General features: G+C 44.8%; 1 protein-coding gene across 2 annotated transcripts in view; it reads left to right on the plus strand.

The window, feature by feature from the left end:
* The first annotated feature begins 1188 nt into the window (after positions 1 to 1188).
* The window catches only part of OTUD3 (OTU deubiquitinase 3), a 30434-nt gene continuing 6413 nt past the window's right edge, over positions 1189 to 25209 (plus strand). For both annotated transcript variants that reach the window (XM_040463260.1, XM_040463267.1), the window contains exons 1-6: positions 1189 to 1534; positions 10568 to 10716; positions 15038 to 15150; positions 19125 to 19247; positions 23236 to 23367; positions 23831 to 23927. In XM_040463260.1, the coding sequence (XP_040319194.1) occupies positions 1314 to 1534; positions 10568 to 10716; positions 15038 to 15150; positions 19125 to 19247; positions 23236 to 23367; positions 23831 to 23927 (835 nt within the window). In that variant the 5' untranslated portion in view covers positions 1189 to 1313. The remainder of the gene's footprint in view (positions 1535 to 10567; positions 10717 to 15037; positions 15151 to 19124; positions 19248 to 23235; positions 23368 to 23830; positions 23928 to 25209) is intronic.

A 25209-nucleotide genomic window follows, 5' to 3' on the forward strand; every position in this document is an offset into this window, starting at 1 on the left:
GAGCTGGATTCTCAGAAGATGCAACTTAAGAACGAAGCACAAACAGGTTTTCCCAAATAAGTCAACCGCTTATGCTACAACCAAGCAAATAATTTCCTTGCTTAGCTTCCTGTCTTCTCTATAAAATCCTCTCCTCTAGGTCCTGTTGGAGGAGCGCCCCCAGCCACCTTTGGATTGGCACTGCTTGATTCCGATGCAATGATGTATGCTCAAATAAACCCTCAAACTGTTGGTATACCTCAGTTTGCCTTTTTACAAAGGGATTACTGCAGGGGAGAGGAGGTTACAGAGTGATTAGGTTCCAGAGTAGGTGGGTGTGAATGACAGCGACCAACTATCCTGGTTCGCCCAGGACTGTCCGTCCTAGCTTTAAAACTGAAAGCCTCGCATCCCAGGGAACTCAAGGCAAACCTAGGGACAGGGAGGGGTGGGGGAGGTCACTCTCGAGTGGAATCAACATTACCCTAGTTGCCAGAAGTTTTGGACAAGGGCAACTTCCCCCTTGAGTTATGAGGATGGTAGAGAGGTAGAGAAGGGAAGGATCAAATAAAGTGTATGGGCTTTGGAACAGGGCAAAGCTCTGCTTCTTTGCCGTGTGATCGTGTTGAAAATACCCTCGCAGGCCCAGTTTCCTGTAGTATGGGGATACTTAAACAAGACTGAGCCACGTGAATGCGCCTACTCCAACTGTGGGCTCATACGTAGCGTTAAATTTTTAAATTCCTTTCTCTCAACGTTTTTATTTATTTTTGGGACAGAGAGAGACATAGCATGAACGGGGGAGGGGCAGAGAGAGAGGGAGACACAGAATCGGAAACAGGCTCCAGGCTCTGAGCCATCAGCCCAGAGCCTGACGCGGGGCTCGAACTCACGGAGTGCGAGATCGTGACCTGGCTGAAGTCGGACGCTTAGCCGACTGCGCCACCCAGGCGCCCCATAAATTCCTTTCTCTCCTCACTTTTGCCGCTGCCCTCATCTCCCACTTTTCAACCCTCCCTTTGTCTCCCTTAACCTTTCCTTGCTTCGTTCTCCGGGGCCAGCCGCTCCTCAGTCAGCACCACCCACCACCAGGGGGAAGAGCGGAGCCAATAAAGATGGGTGCCCCTCTAGCTCTCCGAGGCGAGCTCTCTATGGTGCCGCGCGCGGGGTTGAGTGGGGTGGGCGGGGTTACGTCACGTGACCCGGGTGCCCGGCGCCCGCGTCGCCGTCGCCGGGCTCCGTCGCCGCGTCGTTTCGCTACCTTGACACCTGAGACGGCCGCCCGGCGGTCCTGCGGCTTTCCGTCTTGCCGCTGCGGGCCGCGAACCGCGGCCATGTCCCGAAAGCAGGCGGCGAAGGGCCGACCGGGCAGCGGCAGCCGGAAAGCCGAGGCCGAGCGCAAGCGGGACGAGCGGGCGGCGCGCCGGGCCCTGGCCAAAGAGCGGCGGAACCGGCCGGAGTCCGGCGGCGGCGGCGGCTGCGAGGAGGAGTTCGTCAGCTTCGCCAACCAGCTGCAGGCCCTGGGGCTGAAGCTGCGGGAGGTGCCGGGGGACGGGTGAGGCGGGCCCGGGAGCGCGGGAGGCGGCGCCGGGGGACGCGCCGGGCATGGCGACCGTCGCCCGCTCTCGTCCAGTCATTCATTCAGGCGGCGCCGGGCGCCACCGCTTCCCAGTGCGGGGGGGTCCGGTGGCGGGCGAGGCGGCGAGGCCCCTCCCGTCGGGACGCTCGAGTAATCCCCAGTTGCCCTAATGGTGGCAGAGGCCACGAGGAAAGTGTGCAGTGGTCCTAAGAGACAGCACTGGAGCAGGTGTCCTTTAGATCGGTGCCCGGGAAGGCCTCTGAGAGGTGACATTTAAGCTGAGACCTGGAGGAATGAGATGGAGCCCGTCCCTCGAGGAGCAGGACAGCACGTAGGGCCGTCAGGAAGATGCTGAGACACGGAGAAAGAGGCGAAGCCCCACGTGGTGTAACGCTTTGCCCCTTTCGATTCTTACTGTTCGGTGTTGCCCTCCCTTTACACTCGGGAAATTAGGTCTGTGAGGACCTGTTTACTGAGCAGAAGGTGACTTCTCTAATTCTTTCTTCCACGGGCCTCACTTTCTCCTCTGATGCTTACCCCAGCTTGCTTGGGGGCTTAGACCAGAATCTAGGGCCGGCTTTTTTAGGGAACACAGGCTAAATAAGTGGGGTGGGAGGGAGAAAATGGGGAAAGGGAAGGGGCTATGGATCCAGGAGCATGGATGGCAGAAGGAAAAAGGTAGGGGAGAGGGGGAGGAGAACAGCTAGCATCCTCATTGCAGGGGTAGGTGAGAGGGAGTCTGGTTACCGGGATGTGTCACTCTGGAAGAGACAGTATTAATAACAGCCTGGCTGTTCTTGTCCTTGCCATCATTTGAGGGCTCAGAGAGGGCAGAGGGAGGAATAAGATGGAATTAAAGGCTGTGTAGAAGTGCCTGACTTGTTAAGCATGGGAACGAGGGAAGAGAGTGTTTTTTTGGATTTCACGTTACATTGTGGCTCGTTAATCAAGACTATGAATTGACCCCAATTTATGTATCCCACCTTTCCTACATATGCTCAATGCTTAGACACTTGGCTTTAGACCTTGGTTGCGTTTTACTCACCACCACCTAGCATAGTGCCAGGTACGTAGAGGGCACTCAGTGCGGTTCTGTCGTATGAATGAATGATAAAAATGCCACGGAGGCCCACTAGACCCTCAGCTGGGCCTCTCACAAGGACGTGTCCCCCCTCCCTCCCTCCCTTCCTTCCACCCTCCGTCTGTCCCTTCCTAACTTCCAGAGCAGGGGAGAGGGGCAGAGGGAGGGAGGGGGGGAGGGAAGGAGAGAGAGAGAGGGAGAGAGAAAGAATCTTAAGCAGATTTCACATTCAGCATGGAGCCGGACGGAGGGCTCGATCCCATGACTCTAGGATCATGACCTGAGCTGAAAAATCAAGAGTCGGATGCTCGCTGACTGAGCCAGCCAAGTGCCCCTCAAAGGAACATTTTCTCAGTGGAGTCACTACAGTTAAAGTCTTGCTTTGCTGTGTCTTGCTTTTAGCCTAGTACCTTGATTTCACCGAATACAGTTTATTAACTCTTCTGGGCCTTACTTATCCTAATCCAACTCACAAGCACAAGACGCTGCTGTATAAACCAGATGCCAGGAGACTACTTTACACTGGGATTGGGGTGGGACTGTTCCTTGTGTGGAACTGCATTGTTGGTGTCTGTTATAGTGGACATATTCTCAGCGTCAGGGTGTCCAGGGCACCAAAGTACTCAACACAAGGTTGCTTATGAGTAGAAATTGCAGCACAGCGAGTTGTAAAATCTTGAGGGAGCTTTCATAATGCCATGGGAAACTTTGGGGCTATTACCTCTACTCTGCCCCGCCCCCACGAGAACGTACTTCTTTAGTTAATTCAGCAAATGTTGGTTGAACAAGGTGCTGGGAATCCATTGCTGACTAAAATACTGAAGGAGTTCACAGCCTGGTAAGAGATAAACGTATTAGTGGGCTCAAACATTTTGGTCTAGGGATCCCTTTACCCTCTTCAAAATTACCCAGAACTCCAAAGAGCTTTGTTTATGGGTCATAACTGTCAACACTTACTGTATCTGAAAGTAAAATGAAAATTAGAAACAAGAATACACAAACACATTCCCTTAACTGTCAGAGTGATGACCTCATGTATCAGGGAGCCTCTGGAAATCTTCACTGTACAGTTGTGAGAGAATGAGAAGAAAAAGATAAGTCACACCCTAGTTTTGAACTCAAGAATACCTTGAAGGGGTCTCAGAGATATACGCACTCCCCCCCCCCCAAACTGGGCCACACTTTGAGAATGGATAATATAAATCAAGTCCAGTTTGGTATATTTAAAAATTTTTTTTTAACGTTTACTTATTATCAAGAGATAGACCGTGAACAGGGAAGGGGCAGAGAGAGAGGGAGACACAGAATCTGAAGCCGGTTCTAGGCTCTGAGCTGTCAGCACAGAGCCCCACGCGGGGCTTGAACCCACAAACCGCGAGATCATGACCTGAGCCGACGTCGGACGCCTTAACCGTCTGAGCCCCCCAGGCGCCCCAGTTTGATATATTTTTAACAGTGACTGATTATAGTACCATTGAGCAGGAAGTGGCCAGCACTCCCTGAAGGGATCAGGAAGGCCTTTTCATTCATTCAGCAAATGTTTATTGCAACTTACACTGTGCTAGATGCCTCTCCGAGGAGGTCCTACTCAGACTGGGTCATGAAGGACCAGTAGGAATGTGCCAAGAGAACACTTCAGGCTGAAGAGTAATGTATGTACAGGTATAGGAGCACGTTATTTTTGAGACATATCAAGTTGTTTAGGATGACAGAGTATCAGGTTACAAGGTAGAACAGTGGCAGCGAGACTGCAGAGGCCAGCTTGCCGGGAATGTTCGTGTCGCTCCCTTCCGAGGCCCCTGTTCTTGAGACAGTGTTAGATAAGATGATAATGATAATTCCCTCTGTGTGAGTTCCAGGAAGCTCCCCGCTTTCTGTTCACAAATTCTTCCCATGGGTACCATGAGACGGACTGTGGTCGGCCCTCTGGTATTGTGACGCTTTTGGAGATGGTGATGATAGCCTTTATCACCGTGCAATGGGTGGCGTTTCCTGTGTGTGGGATGGGTTAGTAGCCATCAATAGAGTCTGTATTCATATTCATGGGATACTCTTGGTGAAACAGAATAAAGTTGTGGTAATACTAAAAAGTCAACAGCCTCCACTCTTCCATTCTAGTCCGATTCCAATATTGAATAGCCTGACATAGCATCTCGCTATGGAGGCATAATCGTTGTAGGCAGTATGGTACTTACAGCATCCTCGAACCTCTGAGTGTTTGGGGACAAATTAGCCGGTGTCCTTTAATGTAGCCTTTACGTGAGTTGAGTCAATTTAGTAGAGTAATCACAGAGCTATTTTTAGGGTTTTGTAATGCATCATGGGCCACCTTCATATTTGTCATGTTGTATGGACCCACATAAATTACGTTGTTTCAAAACAAGAAAGAAATATTTTAACCTTGGTGTTGTCCTTAAAAACATGATTGGCTCTAGTGTGAAAAGAATCTCTAATTGGATTAGGCAGTACAATAGCATCTGAACTGTATCCACTTGCATCTACTAAATGTTGCCCTAAATTACATTACTAATTAGTAGTGTTCTAAAATTAAAACATGAAAGAATCACTAATTTTAGCCATTTATCTCTGTCCTAAACAAGTTATTTTATTTTTTTTTACTTACAAATTTTTTTTTTAATGTTTATTTATTTTTGAGAGAGAGAGAGACAGACAGACAGAGGGTGAGCGGGGGAGGGGCAGAGAGAGAGGGAGACACAGAATCTGAAGCAGGCTCCAGGCTCCGAGCTGTCAGCACAGAGCCTGACGCGGGGCTCGAACTCACGTGCTGTGAGATCATGACCTGAGCCGAAGTTGGACACTTCACCAACTGAGCCACTCAGGCGCCCCACAAGTTATTTTATTTTTCTAATTTTTATTTTGTTTTTATAATCCTAGGATTTTAGTGATGGAAGGATCTTCACACATCATCTTGTGTAATTATCCATTGGTACCTGCATCCCCTGCACAGCAGCTCTGTGTCTAGCTCCGTGCTTTTCAGCTGTGGTGGCACAATAGAATCACTTTGGGAACTTTGGAAAAAATACAGTGTCTGAGCTCTCCTAGATCAGCTATTAAAGAATTTTAGGCACTGGGGCCTGGTTATTGGTAACCTTTAACATGTCCATAGGGGATTCTGATGTGCAGCCGTATTGCAAACCACTGATTTGGAGTCTAGATTCTAGGCTAGTGTTTCTCAAACTTTAGAATGCAACAGAATCATTTGGGGGAGCTAAATTGGTAGATTGCCCCAGAATGTCTGACTCAGTAGGCCTGGGGTGAGGCCTGAGAATTTTCATTACAAATAAGTTTTTAAGTAGTCAGAGATAACACTTTTGAGAATCAGTGATCTAGACCAGTGCTTGTCCGATAGAAATAAAACAAGCCACTATGTAATTCAAAAATTTTCCATTAGCCGTGTTAAAGTAAAAAGAAATAGGTGAAACTAATTTTAATATATATATTTAAGCCACTATTTTTTTTTTTAATTTTTTTTTCAACGTTTTTTATTTATTTTTGGGACAGAGAGAGACAGAGCATGAACGGGGGAGGGGCAGAGAGAGGGAGACACAGAATCAGAAACAGGCTCCAGGCTCTGAGCCATCAGCCCAGAGCCTGACGCGGGGCTCGAACTCACGGACCGCGAGATCGTGACCTGGCTGAAGTCGGACGCTCAACCGACTGCGCCACCCAGGCGCCCCAAGCCACTATTTATTCAAATATTATAATCCATCAACGTGTAATCACTATAAATATTTTAAATGAGATATTTTATGTCTTTAAAATACTGTTAAAAAATCCAGTGTCTTAACAACACATCTCAGTTTCGATTAACCACATTTCAAGTACTCAGTGGTTACACGTGGCTATTGGCTATGTTTTGTACAGCACATAAATGTAGGCAATTCCTGAGGATTGCCAACAGATAAAAATTTACAAGATCTTTGGTTTATAGTCTGTTTCCATAGAGCTAAAACAAAGTTTCCTCTCATTTGCCCCAATCTGTGTCTTTGGAACTCTCATGTTTTAGTTTTAGTTTTATTGTACAGACACAGCATCCCTTTCATCATGACACATAGTTGGAGGTGGCTCTCATGTCCCCCTGAGCCTTCTTTAGGCTAAACATCACTAGTTGTTTATGCTTTTCATATGAATGAAGTTTAAAGCCACTTCTCATCTGAACATGTCTCTCTTAAAATGTGGTAACGACAAATCATGTGTAGTACTCTGGCAGTAGTCTGACCTCAAAGAAGACTACAAACCCTGCCCCTCCACCCCACTCTGCCCTTTCTGAACATTTACTACTCTTTTTTTTTTTTTTAATTTTTTTTCAACGTTTTTTATTTATTTTTGGGACAGAGAGAGACAGAGCATGAACGGGGGAGGGGCAGAGAGAGAGGGAGACACAGAATCGGAAACAGGCTCCAGGCTCCGAGCCATCAGCCCAGAGCCTGACGCGGGGCTCGAACTCACGGACCGCGAGATCGTGACCTGGCTGAAGTCGGACGCTTAACCGACTGCGCCACCCAGGCGCCCCTGAACATTTACTACTCTTATTGCAGCCTAGAAGGCCATTGTAGTTCTTTCAATGGCCAGAGACACAGAAACAATATTGTCTCCTACTCAACTACTGAGCTCAACTACTGAACCCAGAACTCTTCCATGCTACTGAATGTAATTGCTTATTTTTGGGAACTCAAATGCAAGGCTTTCCATGTATCCTGATAGCGCAGTGGTTCTCAAGCAGAGATGGTTTCGATGCCCCCCTGAGACATTTGGCAATGTCTGGAGACAGTTCCGGTTGTCACAAGTGACAGGGAGGGAGGCGGTGGTGGTGCTACTGGGATCGAGTGGGTAGAGGCGAAGGATGCTCCTAAACACCCTACAGCGTACAGGACGACCCCCCACAACACAGAAGGGTCCCGAAGGTCAGTAGTGTCGGGTGGAGAAGCCCTGCTGGAGGGTAACGGGGGAGGGTGTGGGCTCAGGAAGCAGTGGGGATCTTCTCGAGGGCCTTGAGGTTCTGGTCACACTGTTCTTCTGGCTATCATGAGTGCCCTTGCTGGGCCCCCGAGGGTACCCACTACACTCACGATATAGCGTTTGCTCACTTTTCCCATGTCACCAGAAAAGGAAGTGATTTGTCTAACCTTGATTTTTCCTTTCGACTATTTATTTGTAGTCAATTCAAGTGAATATAGAAAAAAAATACAGAAATACGTTTAACAGGTACTGCTAATTCCACTATCTAGGGATAACCACAGCTAACATTTTGGTGCCTGGGTCTGAATCCTGGGTCTGCCATCTACTGGTTTTGTGACCATGGATAAGTTACCCTAGAGGGATAGTGTATCAGTACCCATCCCATAGAGTTGTGAAGACCAACCACATCTAATGCACATGCTGTTTAGAGCAGTCCCTGGCACATCGTAAGAGCACTTTAAAAGATGGTTTCAGGTGTTCTTCTTTGTATACATTCGTGTGTATTTCTGTGTCTGCCTATATAGTGTGTAGGTGAACTTGGTCAAGCTCATGCAGTGTGCCTAAGCCTATTTTTTTGGCTTATGTGGAGAACACTTGCCCGTATTACTGAAAGTTCTTAGAAAGCCTGTTACTTTCTGTAGAATACCATGAACTTAATGTAAAATAACTAAATACGTAATTTGGTGCTGAATCACACCTCTTAAACTAGATTCAAGAATAGACTGACTAGAGGTGGCAGGTAGTCATGGTTTAAAGAAGTTTGAGAAACACTTAAAATTGAGAACGTTTCATCCATTACCTTACTTTATTTTCCTGTGGGTGAAAATATCTTAGCAACAGACACTTCAGGGTAGTGTATAGAAATGGCTGTATTCCAGTCTGTTCTAGAATCTTGCCTCAAATTGATGCATAGTTTCTTGGTTTCCAGTTTATAGAATCTGCATTCTTTACATTCTCTAATTCCCCTTTGCAAATATATATATATATATATATATATATATACACACACACACACATATGTATATATACATGTATACACTATATATATACACACGTTTATATATATACACGTGTGTGTATATACACACACGTATATATGTGTGTATATATATGTATACATATGTATATATATACATATACGTGTATGTATGTATATGCATATATACGTATGTATATGTATGTATACGTATGTATACGTATGTATACGTATATATGTATAAAGATCCTTATACGTTTGAAGAAATTCCTGCCTTCTCTATAGCTTTCCGTTGAAAATTCACTTTTCTGAATTGAAAACAAAAAACCTCTTTCTCCTACACATTTAGGTCTGAAGTTCTAAAGTGATGAGTTTCTATTTTGTGATTAGACTATCCTAGATTTTCATTTGGAAGAGTAAACAGTTCGGTGCAAGACTGGGCAACAGTTTGGCTTCTGAGTGGCTTATTTCCTTAGTTTTAAGGATGCTGGATTGTGGTTGTCTCACTTCAGTTTCTGTGTATCTGGGCTCTGTGTTTGTGATACAGTTTGGAACTTTAGAAGCCTTTGAGGGGTTTCCAAGTAAAGATAGCTCTTAAAGTTTATTACCAGCATATTAATTAAAAAAAATTTTTTTTTAATGTTTTTATTTATTTTTGAGACAGAGAGAGACAGAGCATGAGCAGGGGAAGGGCAGAGAGAGAGAGGGAGACATGGAATCGGAAGCAGGCTGCAGGCTCCGAGCTGTCAGCACAGAGGCCGACGCAGGGCTCGAACTCACGGACTGTGAGATCATGACCTGAGCTGAATTTGGACACTTAACCAATGGAGCCACCCAGGCGCCCTCCAGCATCTTAAGTTTAGAAGCAAACAGTGTGTTTTAAAGTTTCCATTTGGCGGGAATAGCATTGTGGCTCCCTGGATGGCAGGAGAGGAGCCAGGGAGGGGAGTATTGTTCCATAGCACAGCTGTGTGTTCTCATTTTCTCCACTGTGTTTGTAGCACTCAGACAGGATGTAGAGTTCAATTGCTTGTATTGGGAACTTGACAGATTGCTATCTTTTGGGTATTCTTTGTTAGATGAATGATTAGTTAGCCTGCAGCTTGTTTCAGAAGAGAAGCACTAGATACAATTTATTTTGGAAGGGGCTCTAGGAATCCCAGTCCTTGGGTGTGGAATGGCCTGTAATGTCTGGACCCTGCCTTGAGGCCGGTAGCGTATCACCACCTCCAGGTGTTGAAGCAGCTGAGGCCCCGGGAGTCGAAAGTCTCCTGAGTCAGCCAGCTGGTAAGTGGGGAATGAGGTCCGAGTTTGTTGCCTCTCAAGAAGGTAATGTGGATGGGGCGCCTGGGTGGCGCAGTCGGTTAAGCGTCCGACTTCAGCCAGGTCACGATCTTGCGGTCCGTGAGTTCGAGCCCCGCGTCAGGCTCTGGGCTGATGGCTCGGAGACTGGAGCCTGTTTCTGATTCTGTGTCTCCCTCTCTCTCTGCCCCTCCCCCGTTCATGCTCTGTCTCTCTCTGTTCCAAAAATAATAAATAAATAAATTAAAAAAAAAAAAAAAGAAGGTAATGTGGTTGAGTGCCTGCCCTAGTGCTCTCCACACAGCCTTTGGGAAGAATCCTGCACTGTCAGAGTTGAGGCTTTATCTCTGTGTGAAGGATTTCCGTGGATGGCCTAGCCATCTGAGTGTCAGATGAACTTAGTTCATTTTTAAAAGGTCTTGACCGGGGCTCCTGGGTGGCGCAGTCGGTTAAGCGTCCGACTTCAGCCAGGTCACGATCTCGCGGTCCGTGAGTTCGAGCCCCGCGTCGGGCTCTGGGCTGACAGCTCGGAGCCTGGAGCCTGTTTCCGATTCTGTGGCTCCCTCTCTCTCTGCCCCTCCCCTGTTCATGCTCTGTCTCTCTCTGTCCCAAAAATAAACATTGAAAAAAAAAAAATAAAAGGTCTTGACCGACATTTTTGTTTTGATAGCAATTGCCTGTTCAGAGCACTTGGCGATCAATTGGAGGGACACTCCCGAAATCATCTCAGGCACCGACAAGAGACCGTGGACTACATGATAAAGCAGCGGGAAGATTTTGAACCCTTTGTAGAAGATGACATTCCTTTTGAGAAACATGGTAGGTTCACCGTGGGACACTGGATCCTCCAGGAGTAATGCATTGGGTAGTTAAATCCATCAGCGTTCCCTGCCCTCCCAGCCAGGGGTTTGATGACATAAAATATGGCATTCATTTATGCAACAAGTATTTATTTGTTTGCTCTGTAATAGGCAGCATGCTAGGCAGTTGGGAACTAGTAGGTTTAGGCGTATGTACCTTTAATAAAAATGATGATGTTAATTAACTTGAAAAGTTGTTTATGACTTCTTATTCATTGGGGGGTAAAAGCAGACTGTAAAATATATGTAGACTGATCTTAGTTTTAAAAGGTATACACACTAGGAAACACACTAGGAAAAGTGGACAGATACTAACATTTTATGGTTGTTGGTGCTTGGCTTCACTTATTTTCCACTTACTTTCCACTCACTTTCAACAGCTTCTATAAAGGAAAGGTAATAAGAATACCTAACTTACAGGGTTTTTGTAAAGCTTAAATTAGATAATACAGTTAAAATAAGTTCTTAATAAATGTCAGCCATCTGGGGATGGTGGGACTAGGACTATTTTAAATGATCTTCTGCATGTTTTTCTGATTTTTAAAAAATGACCGTGTATTGCTTTTATAGTCAGAAAAAGCAATACTCATTTTAATTTCTCATCAAAAACCCAGACACAACCACTCTTCTTTGGGGCAAGTGAGTTAGTGATTTAAATTAGTTTCTTAATATGCTCAAATCTAGTAGGAAAGTACATATGAGCTTTTAAACTTTAAGGATCTACTAAACTAGTGTTGATATATTTAGTGTTTTACAACTAACATTTTCATCACACGGTCGGAGTCTTATCTGTCCCGTAGGAGGAGGCAGAATCGTTCTGTGTTTTAGGGAGCTAAGTCTGGAAACCATGTCAAGAATGGATGGAGAGAGACTGAGAAGGAGGATGAGTTGGAAGGCTCTCCGCATTGGCCCAGTCAAAGCATAAGAGGGTCTCCACCAAGGCAGCTATTGGGGATAATGAGTAGGGTCCAGACCGAGACCCGGTTTGGCAGTGTGGCTGACAGGTCTCATCGGAGGTGGGGAGGAGGGGAGAAGGAGGAGACCAAGGTGATTCTGAAGTTTCTGCTTGGGGAATGGCTAAGTAGCTGGAGGCTTAGCGAGATAGAAGACAGCAGGAGGAAGACCTTTGGGAGGGAAACTATCCATGACCCCAAAGCCTTTCTCATTCCTCACTAGCAAAGGGCTCATTCACTAGGTACCAGCAACAAAAGAGACACAGCAGCAGACTCCCCCTCCCCTCCTGCCCCCACCCTTACCCCCATGAGTAGTTCGTACTCATGAGTAGTTTGACCGAGTTCTGACAGTTCCTCTCCCTGGCTCACCTTTGGGCCTAGCAGGTACCAGTTTACCAGACGGTCACCTGTTTGCAAGTGTTGGTTTGTGGGGCAAGGTTTGTAGTTGAGCGTTCTATAAAATGACTTGTGTCATTAGTCCGATGAAAATAATCATTTTGGATGAAGAGAGTTTTTAGTTGGTGACTCGAAATTCCACTCTGAATACCTTCAGCAAAGGTCACGTGGTAGTTTGGGGGGTGTGGCAGGACAAGGAACTCAAACCCATCAGTTGCCAGTGTGACAGTGCCTACAGATGTCCAACGGGAAGGCGTGTTTTTGAAATGCCACTGTGTTTGCCTGATGGTTGGTCGGTGCTCTGGAAGGATCTGACATCACAGGAGTTGAGAGGTGGCTCTGATTGCCACAGCAGAGAATGGAAACCGAGAAGTCTGCACTTGGCATTTACATGTCGGTTGGAGACTATACTTACTGTTACGTGTTTTTAATGCCTGTCTACCTTTTTATACTGTGAGATTCTTGAGGGACAGGGACTGTGTCTGTCCCCCAATTGGTAGGCACTCAGAAGATCTTTGTTAAGTGAATAAGTGAATGGTTCACTTAACTCTTTAGGGCTTGATTACCCTTGCCTGTGGCTGTATTTTTTAGGACTATTCCTTTCCTTCAGACTCTGGCTTCTCCAACTGTACAGAGACCTCCTCTCCCTCTCTCTTCATACCCCGTCATCCATTACTACCTCAGTGTTTTTTCTTTCACTACTTCAACCTCGTAAAATCAAGCCTCTGTGGCCATTTGCCTAGATTTCTTCACTACTTTTTGGACTGGTTTCATTGCCTCTTGACCCCTTGAGTTTGTTTTCCACATTGCAGCCAGAGTGGTGATCTGAATGTACTTATTTATTTATTTATTTATTTATTTATTTATTTATATGAAATTTATTGTCAAATTGGTTTCCATACAACACCCAGTGCTCCTCCCAGCAGGTGCCCTCCTCAGTACCCATCACTCACCCTCCCCTCCCTCCCACTCCCCATCAACCCTCAGTTTGTTCTCAGTTTTTAAGAGTCCCTTATGGTTTGCCTCCCTCCCTCTCTGACTTTTTTTTTTCCCTTCCCCTCCCCCATGGTCTTCTGTCAAGTTTCTCAGGATCCACATAAGAATGAAAACATATGGTATCTGCTCTTCTCTGCATGACTTATTTCACTTAGCATAACACTCTCCAGTTCCATCCACGTTGCGACAAATGGCCAGATTTCATTCTTTCTCATTGCCAAGTAGTATTCCATTGTGTATATAAACCGCAATTTCTTTATCCATTCGTCAGTTGATGGACATTTAGGCTCTTTCCAGAATTTGGCCATTGTTGAAAGTGCTGCTATAAACACTGGGGTCCAAGTGCCCCTATGCATCAGCACTCCCGTATCCCCGGGGTAAATTCCCAGCAGTGCTATTGCTGGGTCATAGGGTAGATCTATTTACATATTTCCCCTAGCTTAACCCTGGGGGCAGCTCCCCACTGACCGAAGGATGAAGTCCAGACTCTTCAGCTCTTGTTTCTTTAACCTCGTCTCTTGCTGTTGCCGCTGTGTCTTCTGCTTCCCCCACCCCTCTGTCCCCCTGCCACTCAGCAGTGTGAGTTCCTGCCATACTGTAAAGCATGCAAGCTAATTCTCTGTCTCTGTCTCCGTCTCCGTCTCTCTCGGCTCTGCTTGGAACATGATCCCTTCCTCTTCTGTCTCCTGCTTGCTGTTTGGAAATCAGTGCAGTCGTGTCAGCTGAGAAGCTTATCTGATACCCTTACCTCCCCCTCCCACTACCAGACGGGCTTGAGGTCCCCATCTGGAGTTAGCCAAGCGGCAGGGTTTGAGGGCACGGTCTTCCACAAGATACCAACTGAAAATCTGGGGTTTCCAAAAACCACCATGGGGTTCGATGGTTTGTTAGACTCAGAGAACTCAGTGAAGGTGATTGTACTCACAGTTATAGTTTATTACAGGGAAAGGATACAGATCAAAATTAGCCAAGGGGTAGAGTCTGGGAAGGTTAGACAGTCACAGAATATTTATTGTCAACCAGGGAACTCACACAAATTTCCGTGGTTGGAGTATTGGGGCTTCATTATGTAGATATTATTGATTGGTTGCCTGAGAATCCAGCTTCCAGTCCCTCCGGTCTTCCTAATACCACATGGCCAGAGAGGCCCATCATGTGTCACCTCATGAGCGCAAACTGTCAAGTGTGGCTAAGAGACCCATCCTTCTTGCGCTTGGGACATTTCAAGGGCTTAGAGGTTTATTACCCAGTTGCCAGGGACAAAGGCCGGATCTCTCTGGTAAGGCCAAATTCTTTACCACACATCCCTTTCCGGCGGCGCTTACGCAGTAGTGCCTGTCTGCTTATTTGACTCCCCGCTGGCTGTAGACTCCTTGAGCTCAGACCGCGACAGGCTGCGTCATGGGGTGGCCAAGAGCCAGGTCTTGGAGTCAGACTGCCTGGGATGAAATCTCAGCTCTGCCACGTCCTGGCTCTGTGACCTTGCGCACAGTTATAAACTTCTCTGAGCCTTGGTTTCCTTATCTGTAAGATGATGGATAATCTCTTTCAGAGAGTTTTGAGTAATAATCCAGAGGCGAGTGGAGGAGACGTGCTTACTACGTAATAAGCACTCATCAATGCAGATTTAAGATTACTCTGGTTCTCGTTGCATTTCCGGTGTCTTTCAGAGCTAGGGATGTAGGAGGCATTCCATAAGCATTTAATGGAGGAAGAAAGGAATCCGTTCTTTATGAATGACTGGTTCTCTCCCGAGTAGCACTCGATGTGCTCCTGTCCGACCGGCTGAGGTCCTAGAGTCTGGCAAAGCTGATGGACTTCTCAAATGTATACTTTGTCTTTTACCATTTGGAACTGAATAAATAGCGAAGCATGTTTGCATTTGGATCTTTCCGTTATAAAGGCTTCATTTTTCTTTCTTCTGTTTCTTTGCAGTGGCCAGTTTGGCAAAGCCTGGCACATTTGCTGGCAATGATGCGATTGTGGCCTTTGCAAGAAATCATCAGTTGAATGTGGTGATTCATCAGCTTAATGCCCCTTTGTGGCAGGTGGGTCGCCTACTGAGGGATTTATCTTAAGCTCTTATTTATAAATTCGCTTTGGGGGTGTCCTGCGATGGTGCAGCAGGGTCACTTGGACCACAGGCTTAACCAAGATGGGAAGCTCCCGGTGGCTTGGACTTAAACCCCAGGCCATGTACAGATGGAGTCTGAAGTATAATTCAGGGACCTTTAAAATATCATTCAGCAAGGTGATGGGGATGATGCACATGTTGTGATGAGCACCAGCTGTCGCACGTTAAGTGTCGGATCGCTAAGTTGTACGCGTGAAACTAATATTACGCTGTATGTTAACCAACTGGAATTTGAATTAAAACTAAAAGAAATAACCATACATGTGTGTGTGTGTGTGTGAGAGAGAGAGAGAGAGAGAGAGGGATATACATATATATAATTCAGCGGTCAGTTAACTGGGTAGTTTGAGGGTAGAGAGCCTAATGTGGAAATACTTTAGATGACTTTGTTAAAAATATTAAAGGGGAGGTCGAGAGGATTAGTGCAGACACGTTCTGGTTTGGAGTATGCCTATTCCACGTGTATGTTTTGTTTTTTAGGTGGAGGGAAACACAAACCAGATGTACTCAATAAGCCTTGCTAACAGGGTTCTGAACAACAGAATTTATTTCATGGCTTAGGACGCCAACCTCTGTTTCCGTGCTCTGCTCAGGCATGCGTAACGGTTTTAATAGTTTTCGACGGCAGATAAGATTTTATGACAAATGTTCAAGATGGCCTCCCCACCCCTGTTGTGAAGTACCTGTCCATTCAACTGTTTTCACTTTTCTTTACCTTTGGTATCCTAAATTAACCTCACCTCCCCCAAACGGTCCATCAGACCACGCATTCAAGTATGGAAGGTCACAGGTCCGGGGGAAAGGGTCTCCAGGCTACCACCCTCTTGTGCTGGCCCCTCGCATTCAGGCTGCTTCTTCCACTTTGCGGCTCAGCTCCTAAAGACGGTGCCTAGGACTTCTGTCAGTCCGCCTTCCCGCCACTCCCCCATTTCTAACCGTTCCTTTTTTAATTAGCTGAAACATGTTAATCATAGAAAACGGTGACATTTCAGAAAAGCCCGTCAGGCAAAAATCACCCAGAGTCACGTTATCCAGAGATAATCGTGACTACTGTTAATATGTTAGGCGTTCACATAAACTCTGAAAAACAGCTGAAAACATTCATACTTAACCGACAAGAGACGTGTCACCATGGTTTTAAACATATTTTAAGCACCTCTGTTAAAAAAAAAAATTGCAAAAAGAAGGCACCTCTGCACATGTAGTCATGTCCATATGCACGTTTACACAGTCACGTATCGCTGTATGTTATTCGTCTCATAAAGGCAATGGTGACTTTTTTTCTCATTTTTTTCCATAGACCACCTGCACGCATATATTCCTCTGAAAGTGCTTATTTCTAGCCTCTGCTTGTTAATACAGTTTATAGAGATACAACATATAGGTAGCAGAATTCACCCTTCCCTAGTGTGTACTTCAGGTGTTTTGAGAGACACAGGTCCCACTGTGAACGTATGGTGGGACATTTCCGCCAGCCTAAGAAGTCCCCTTATGCCCCTTTGCGGTCACCCGTTCCCTCTCCCCATTCCTAATGCCACTAATCTACGTCTTGTAGTTTTGCCTTTCCAGAATGTCGTACAAATGGAAGCAGATAGTCATTTGTGTCTGTCGTAATATTCTTTAATGAAATTATGTTACAACAAAGTAAATTAGACACTCCGTGGATTGGTGCAGGGTGCAGTGAGCAGGAGGGAGCCGGTGACTGTAGGTGTCGTTTTGGGGGGGCAGTGTTGTAAGATGTACCGACCCCAGGGAACGCTCTCATATTTTGTGAGCCTCTCTCTTTCTAGGGAGGGTCTTTGAGCCAAGAATACTGGTTATGGCCTTTGTTGTCCCAAGTTTTGGTCATGAAAGTTTGACTGTTCAGCAGAAGTCACTGAAATCATTTGAATATTTGAAACATTTGAATAATGACCCTATTCTTGGAGAAAAATATTCTGTGCCAACTTGGGAACCACACAGCCTGCCTTTCCCTCCATTGATAACTATTTTTTAAAGTTTTTAAATTAGGTGCTTGTAGAAGATAATTCTGCATAGTTAAAATTTTATTTTCAAATACATTTCTGTAGTGTTCTTTCTCATGGATTGCTAAACATTGAAAAAAAAAATATATATATATATAGTTTTTTTTAGGCGGGGGGAGAGTGTGTGTGTGTGAGCAGGGGAGGGCCAGAGGGGAGGGAAAGAGAATCTTAGACAGGCTGCAGGTTCCACGCTCAGCACGGAGCCCGATGTGGGGCTCGAACTCATGAACCATGAGGTCACCACCTGAGCTGAAATCAGGAGTCGGATGCTTGGGGCGCCTGGGTGGCTCAGCGGGTTGAGTGTCCGACTCCCTGATTTCAGCTGAGGTCGTGACCTCATAGTTCGTAGAGTTCGAGGCCCACATGCTACTGGTGTCAGCTGTCAGCCCAGAGCCCACTTCGTATCTGTCCCCCTCACCCTCTGCCCCTTCCCCACTTGTGCTCTCTATCTCAAAAAATAAAACATTAAAAAAAAAAAAAAAAAGTCGGACGCTTAACCAACTGAGCCACCCAGGCGCCCCGAAACATATTTTTAAAATAAGTATATTTGCTGTATGATGGAGCTCTGTGCTGGATCTCCCCCATCTTCCGCCTCCCCAGTGAGGCATCTTATACCATTTAAGAATTGAAACTGCGTTGGTTGCTACTGTCTTGGGTAGGAGCTCTCGCGTCAATAACAAGTGGGCTCGCACTCACACCATGGAGGTGCTGAAGCCTTCGTGTTTTCCTGGTGTCCCAAAGGAGCTTAGGCTTCTGTGAACCATAGAGGCGTGTGTAGCATAGAAAGTGATACATAAACGTAACGTACTATCTTACTACCTGTGACTTCCAGTAAAAACAAGAAGGAGGTGCTGATGTTTTGGAGTTTTAACAAAGAAACAGTTACTGGGCTCTTTAGGGGCCGGATTCCGAAAAACTTCAGTTTCGGTGGAGGTGGTGGTTTTCTGGGGGGCATACCCGGGCTGGACCGTCACCCCATTCTTGTCCGACTGTGTTCCATGGGAACATTCACAAAAGACTGCCTTGGGAGTAATGCCTTCAGGGTTGGGCGCAGTGGTAAGTACAGCTGGACTACATACCATTTTGTTTCGAAATTGATTTCAGTCGGAGATTTTGGAGTTTATTCTTGTTAATGTTTCTTACTATGCGGTTGATGGAAGATGCTATTTTTGTTTGAATGATGGGTAGAGGTACTGTGAAGCCAATAAAACCTAAATGTCTGGTCCCTCATTTTTATGGTCCCCTTTCAAGGTCTTGGGAGGAGTTGTAGCAATTTAATGTTTGTAATTTTGTATTCTTTTTCTCAGAGCCCCAAGTTGTTTGCGCTTCAAGCTCCACAAATCTGCATCCTGGAACAACCCTTCCATCCTGGAAGGGGCCTGTGCATTTGAGGGGCTGATGGGTGCCCACCGCCACCCCCCAAACTTGAGCTTATTTAATTTCATTGTAAATTTGCTCCTGACTTTTGATTATGTGTTTTCCTATGGATGTATTTCTGTATAGTTAACCATTAAGCACATGGAAGCATACTTACACGGCCACATGGGTAGGAGAAAAGAATTCAGAAATTGCCTAAGCATTTTTTTTTTTTTTAGAGAAGGTCTTTATTTTTTCCCCACACATTAAATCAGAGGCTCAAAACACAGGGCCCACAGTCCAGCTGTGTAGCACCAAATCTCTTGTTGCAGTCAGATACCTGTTCTTCCGGCCCAGCCCTCTGGCACATCCCGGGCATACCCTGAATTCGTGTCTGCATAGAGCCTGTTGGCTAGCCTTCCTAGACAATCCAGGTGGCGTTTCTCTCCCCCAGTAGACACCTTCCCCATCCTCGCTGGCATCCCTGTCCCTTTTCTTTTGCCTGCAGATTCGTGGCACTGAGAAGAGCAGCGTGCGGGAGTTACACATCGCGTATCGGTGCGGAGAGCACTATGACAGCGTTCGGAGGCTCAATGACAACTCGGAAGCACCTGCCCATCTCCAGACTGATGTGAGTGAGGCCTCCGTGTTCTTTTGTATTCTCAGCCCTGGTGAACTGGGGCAGGAGCTGCGTATCCTGCAGCTAAAACCAGGGATGTTTTGTGGAAAGTTGTCTTTAAGAATCTGTGGGCTTGGTTAAAAAAAATTCTTTTTTCAGCTCCAGTGAGATTGATAGATACAAGTACCGGTCATTCTTTTGCTTTCCCTAATCGTCTTTGATGGCTATGATTGCATAAAATAGAATTTATATAAAATTCTGAAATTACTTTTGTGACTTAAAATTAATCCATGCAGGGGCGCCTGGGTGGCTCAGTTGATTAAGTGTCCAACTTTGGCTCAGGTCATGGTCTCATGGTTCATGGATTTTAAAGCCCACACATCAGGCTCTCCGCTCTCAGTGCAGAGCCTGCTTTAGAACCTCTGTCCCCTCTGTTTCTGCCCTCCCCCTGCTTGTTTTCTCTCTCTCTCTCTCTCTCTGTCAAAAATAAAAATAAAACTTAAAAAAAAATTAATCCATGCTTCATATCTGAAGTTTGGAAAGTATAGAAAAAGTGAAGAAAATAAAAAGTGCACAGGGTCAACCACACTGGCAAAATTTTTGTTACTGTTCTGGTGTTTTAGATATAGCTGTGTTTCCTTTCCCACTCTGTTCAATTAACATGATTTCATGAGGCTCTTCTCACATTATTACATGCTTTCTTTGTAATTTTAAAAAATAAAGTGAAATCGCTCTTCCAGCGTTGTTCCCCTGCCTGAACGCAACCCGCGTTATCCGTAGGTCATCAAATCTCCTGGAGATATTTTCCCCATGAAGCAAACGTGTGCGTGCACGTGCACGTATGTCGCTTTTGCGGTCTTTCCACGCGCTCTGCCCCCGATTGTAAGCATCCTACACACACTGTTGTGCGCCGTGCTTTTCAAATGGAAGGTATCTTGGAGTCTCACTCACCGCAGTGCATAAGGAGCTTGCTAAACCGTGTTCAGTGGCCACACGGCATTCTGCTGCGTGGATGCACTGTCACGTGTTTGGCCAGTCCCTTTGGCGGACTTTTAGGCGGTTTTCACACTTCCGCTTTTAGAAGGAACGTGTGGTGCCTTATATACACGTCTTTTCACGCTTGTACGAGTGCGTGTGTGAGATAAATTCCTAGAAGGTCCTCACTGCATCAGAGGACGTGTGTATTTATAATTGTGACAGGTATTGTGCAGGCTTTACCAGTTTGCACTCCCACTCCCCGCGTGCGCCTCTCCCTGCGTCTTCGCCAGCACAGCGTATCACATTGGCGAACCTCTGTCAGTTCCGTGGAAAGGATTGTTTTCCTAACAGTTTTAACTTGTGCTTCTCTTATTAGTGAGTTTATGCATCTTTCCCTGGGTTTGCAACCTATTTGTATTTCCTTTTTTTCGTGAACTGTATTCATTTTCTTTGCCCACTTTTTTCCCTCTTCAGGTTTTTTGTTTTTGTTTTTTTTTTTTAGTGATTTTTAGGAGCCTTTATAAATTAGGGAAACTAGCCCCTGTCTGTGGCATGAGTTGCCAGTATTTTTTCACAGTCTGTCATTTGTCTTTTTATTCTTTCCCCACTGGTCTTTGCAGTGTTGAGGTTTTAGATTTTTATGAGGTTAAATTAATCAAGGTTTTTGTTTCTGGTTTTTTTTTTTTTTTTTGTTTTTGTTTTTTTTTTTTTTTTTTACGTGTCTTCTGGGTTTAGGCGTCATGATTAGGAATGCCTTTCCTACTCCGAGGTTAAAGAGAATTTTCCCATAGTTTATTTTAGTACTTTTGTGGTTTCATTTTTTCAAAAAAAAAAATTACACCTTGTCTCTCTTTGGAATTTATATTCATGTAAATGTGTGAAGGTAGGGATCCAACTTTATGTTTTCCCTTGTGGTTACCTAATTGTACTCCAACCATTTATTTATTATATATCTTTTCCCCACTGACTTAAAGCGCCCCTTTTCTCATCCATCAAATTCTCTGTTTCTGGATGTAGATTCTGTTCCACTGGTTTCTTTGTTCATGTGTGTGTTGTTTTGATTAAGAGTATATTTTAAAATCTGGTGGAATTTTTCACTTACTTTCTTTCTTTATAATTTCTGCATATTCTTGTTTTTTTGTTTTATATATGAGTATTAGAATAAGGTTGTCATGTTAAAAAGAAGTCCTGTTGCCTTTATTTTTATTGGGCGCTCATTAACAGATTAACTTCAGGAAAAATTGGCATCTTCGTGGTGTTGAGTCATTCTGGCCAAGAACCTAATAAGCTTTTTTTTTTTTTTTTTTTTTTTAATGTTTATTTATTTTGGAGAGAGAGACAGAATGCGAGTGGGTTGGGGCAGAGAGAGAAGGAGGCACAGAATCTGAAGCAGGCTACAGGCTCTGAGCTGTCAGCACAGAGCCTGACACAGTACTCAAACCCAGATGAGCCTCAAATTCATGACCTAAGCCAAAGTTGGATGCCACACTGACTAAACCATCCAAGCGCCCCTCTCTGATTCTTTCTTTTTTAAATGATGGCCCTCCTACTAGGTGTGCAGTGCTATCTCATGGTTTTGATTTGCATTTCTCTAATGACTAATGATGTTGAACATCTTTTCATGTGTTTGTTGACCATCCATATATCTTTGGAGAAATGTCTGTTCAGGTCCTTTGCCCATGCTTTAATTGTGATGTTTGTGTTTTTGTTGTTGAATTATAGGAGTTCTTTATATATTCTGGATAGTAGATTCTTATAAATCTATGATTTGCCAAAATTCTTTCTGTCTGTGGTAGTTTTTGGTCGATTCTTTTCCTTTATATATATATTTTAGGTATAGAATTATATTATCTGCAAATAGGGATAATATTTCTTATTTCTTTTCAGTTTTATACTTCTATTTTTTGGGGGTGGGGGGGGACTAATTGCATCTGCTCTTATTTCCAAAATATTGTTAAATAATAGTGGTAGTGAAATCTTTGTGTTCTTTACTTTAATGGAAATTAAGCATCATTGTATGGATTTACATGGTTATTTAATTATACCTACACCGTGAAGCCCTCAGGTTGTTTCTGGTTATTCGCTGTTCGTAGCACTGTGGTGAGCACTCTTACATAAATCCTTAAATCCTTACTACAGTTGACGTTATTTGACATTATTTCCTTCGAATAAATTTCAAAGACGATACACATCGCCAAGTTGTTTGGGTATAATTTTATAATTTTATAGTAGATCACTTTTTATTGTGAGGAATGTACTGCACACTGCGAGATTCTCCTACTTTTCCATGAAAACAAGTAGAAATTTGTCCTTCCCTATTTCCCATCTCTCTGTGTTAATAGGAAGCAAAGGAAGAAGGTGTTTGGGCAGCCACAGAGGAATGATTTTAGCTTTTCTGAAATAAGCTTAGGTCATAAAAGCCTCGTGGATACCGAGTGAACTGCTCTCTGTGTCTTTAGAAGTTGGATCGGCAGGTTCCCTGGAGTGGGCTGGTGTGCACGTGGTGTAGGTGAGGTTGGATGAGTTGTGCTCACCTGTGACTGCGGCTGGGACAGGAACTTCACACCAACGCTTGCTGGTGATCAGATGGGGCCTAGGGACACAGATGAGAGATGTATGTCTGTTTCTTCCAGACAACTTGTCCTGCTGCAGAGGCTCATCGGGTGAACTTCTGTCACTAGGCTCCCGGCTCTGGAAGTGGACGGACACAAGTGTGTGCTGTTCGAGCCGGCAGCCCTTACCAGAATGTTGGTATCCAGAAACTACGTAGGAGCTCTGATGCCATTCGTACTGAAGCCCTAATCTTGGGCCTTTCTTTTTCATACTTCTCTTGTGGTCTGGAATCTCAGTGTCTGGCTGAAATTGAGCCTCGTCACGGCTGTTCCCCTAAGATTGTTCCTGGGATCTTTTCCTCATAAATATTTATTAGGATGATTTTGAGATTAGAGTGTCTTCCTGTGTTGAAGATTCTGAATGTAATTTGCCAGTGTTCCATAATCGTTACTCTTTGCATTTCCTTTAGTTTCAGATGCTCCATCAAGATGAATCAGATAAAAGGGAAAAGATGAAGACGAAGGGAGGTGACCTCGACGACGACCTGAGAGATGAAGTAGAAGATGCCGTCCAGAAAGTCTGCACCGCAACTGGGTGTTCAGTCAGTGTCTTTTTCCTGCAGTAATGGCGGCTAAACACGCACTGCCGGGCCTGGTTCACCTGCCAGTCTCGTAGAGCCAGCCTAGCGTGCCGACACCTGAGGGGCCAAAATAGGTTCATGACCTGTAGGTTCATGGCCTGGTTAGGTTCAGTGCCAAGAGCTGTTTATTCATTTTTCTCTTGTTTGCTACACTTGACCCAGTAATACTGCTCAAAATCCTAAGAAGTATGTGGATTTTTTTTTCCTCTGACCAGTGTTTATGCTAGTAAAAGTGCAGTTTTCTAAAGGAGTTCATTTATATTAAAGGGTTATTTCTGGTGGCCAGCTTTGTTGAAAATTAAGACCTTTTTTAAATGGAAAAGGTCTTCCGACCATGCCTCAGGTCTCACCATTACATCATTTTGTGTATGCAGTTGGTGGAAGGACGTGCCCAGTCCTAAGTGTTCCTTTGTTTCTTGGATAGGATTTTAACCTGATAGTCCAGAACCTGGAAGCTGAAAATTATAATATTGAATCTGCAATAATTGCCATGCTTCAGATGAACCAGGGGAAAAGAAATAGTAAGTCCATGATTGATATTCATAAGCTTTCAAGCTGATTACATTGGTGATTTTCCAAACATTTAATTTTAATCAAGTCACAGGTGGTAATTAATTATACTGTCATTTGTTCATTCACCAGCAGTTGTCTGTTGAGCACTTTTTACACATGGGCACGATTTACTAGGTCCTAGCCCTGCATCAGGGAGAAGGTAATCTGGGGTCGAGGCGGGGATGGGGGTGAGAAGTAAGTAAACTGATACAATAAACGGATCGGAGTGGTGTGGGTGCAAGGTCCCAGGGGAATGCGTGAAAAGGCCACTTAACCCTGTCGTGGCGGGATGCACAGTGTCAGGAAGACTTTGTTCTTTTCGAAAGAATCCCTTATGAAACCAAAATGATAACTGAAATAGAATGGAAAGAAAAATTAGTTACTTTTCTGATGGAAATACTTAGATTACTACCATCTATCAACTGGTGATAAATCAGAATTTTTTTTTTTTTTTACTTGAACTGGGTTTAATTCTGTGACTCAGAAGAAGGAAGAAAGGATGTGGAGTCTCACTGTTTCTTCACATTAATTACTTAAAATGATTTCAATGCATATTGCCAGATACGTGCCAGATACTGCTCCTGGCAGTACAGCCGTCTGTGTGATTGGACATTTTATCATCCTCTTTGTATATTTGCTGTGCTTTCTTAGAAAGCCGTAAGTAACTTGGTCTTTGCGACGTTACGACAGTCGTGTGTGGTGCCTGTGCGTGTAGTGTGGTGTGTGCTTGACATGTGTGGCTGAGACCAAGGAATTAAAGTTTGAACTTTATATAGCTTTAATTAATTGTAATTGAATTTTATTTTTTTTCAGTGTTTTAAAATTTTTATTTTATTTATTTTTATAGAGAGAGAGTGACAGAGAGAGTGAGCAGGGGAGGGGCAGGGGCGGAGAGAGAGAATCCCAAGCAGGCTCTACGTGCTAGCATGGAGTCCTTACCTGGGGCTCGAACCCACAAACTGTGAGATCATGACCTGAGCAGAAACCAAGAGTCCGATGCTTAACCAACTGAGCCACCCAGGCACCCCTAATTAATTTTAATTTAAATGGCTAAAAGTGGCTGGTGGCCGCTGTATGGGGCAGCACAGGTTTAGAGCCTGTTTCCTTTCTGGTTTTTGGGTGCAGATGAAAGCTTTCCCCCTAAAAACACATGTTAAAAAGTGGCTTAATCTAGTAAAACACTGTGCAGGTGGGAAGCCAATAAGGCTGGTCAGCAGGTTATTTTTAAATTTATCTTCCACATATTACCAG

This window comes from Herpailurus yagouaroundi, unplaced genomic scaffold (genome assembly GCF_014898765.1).
Source record: "Herpailurus yagouaroundi ecotype Mexico unplaced genomic scaffold, PumYag 77, whole genome shotgun sequence".
NCBI classification, from domain to species: Eukaryota; Metazoa; Chordata; class Mammalia; order Carnivora; family Felidae; genus Herpailurus; species Herpailurus yagouaroundi.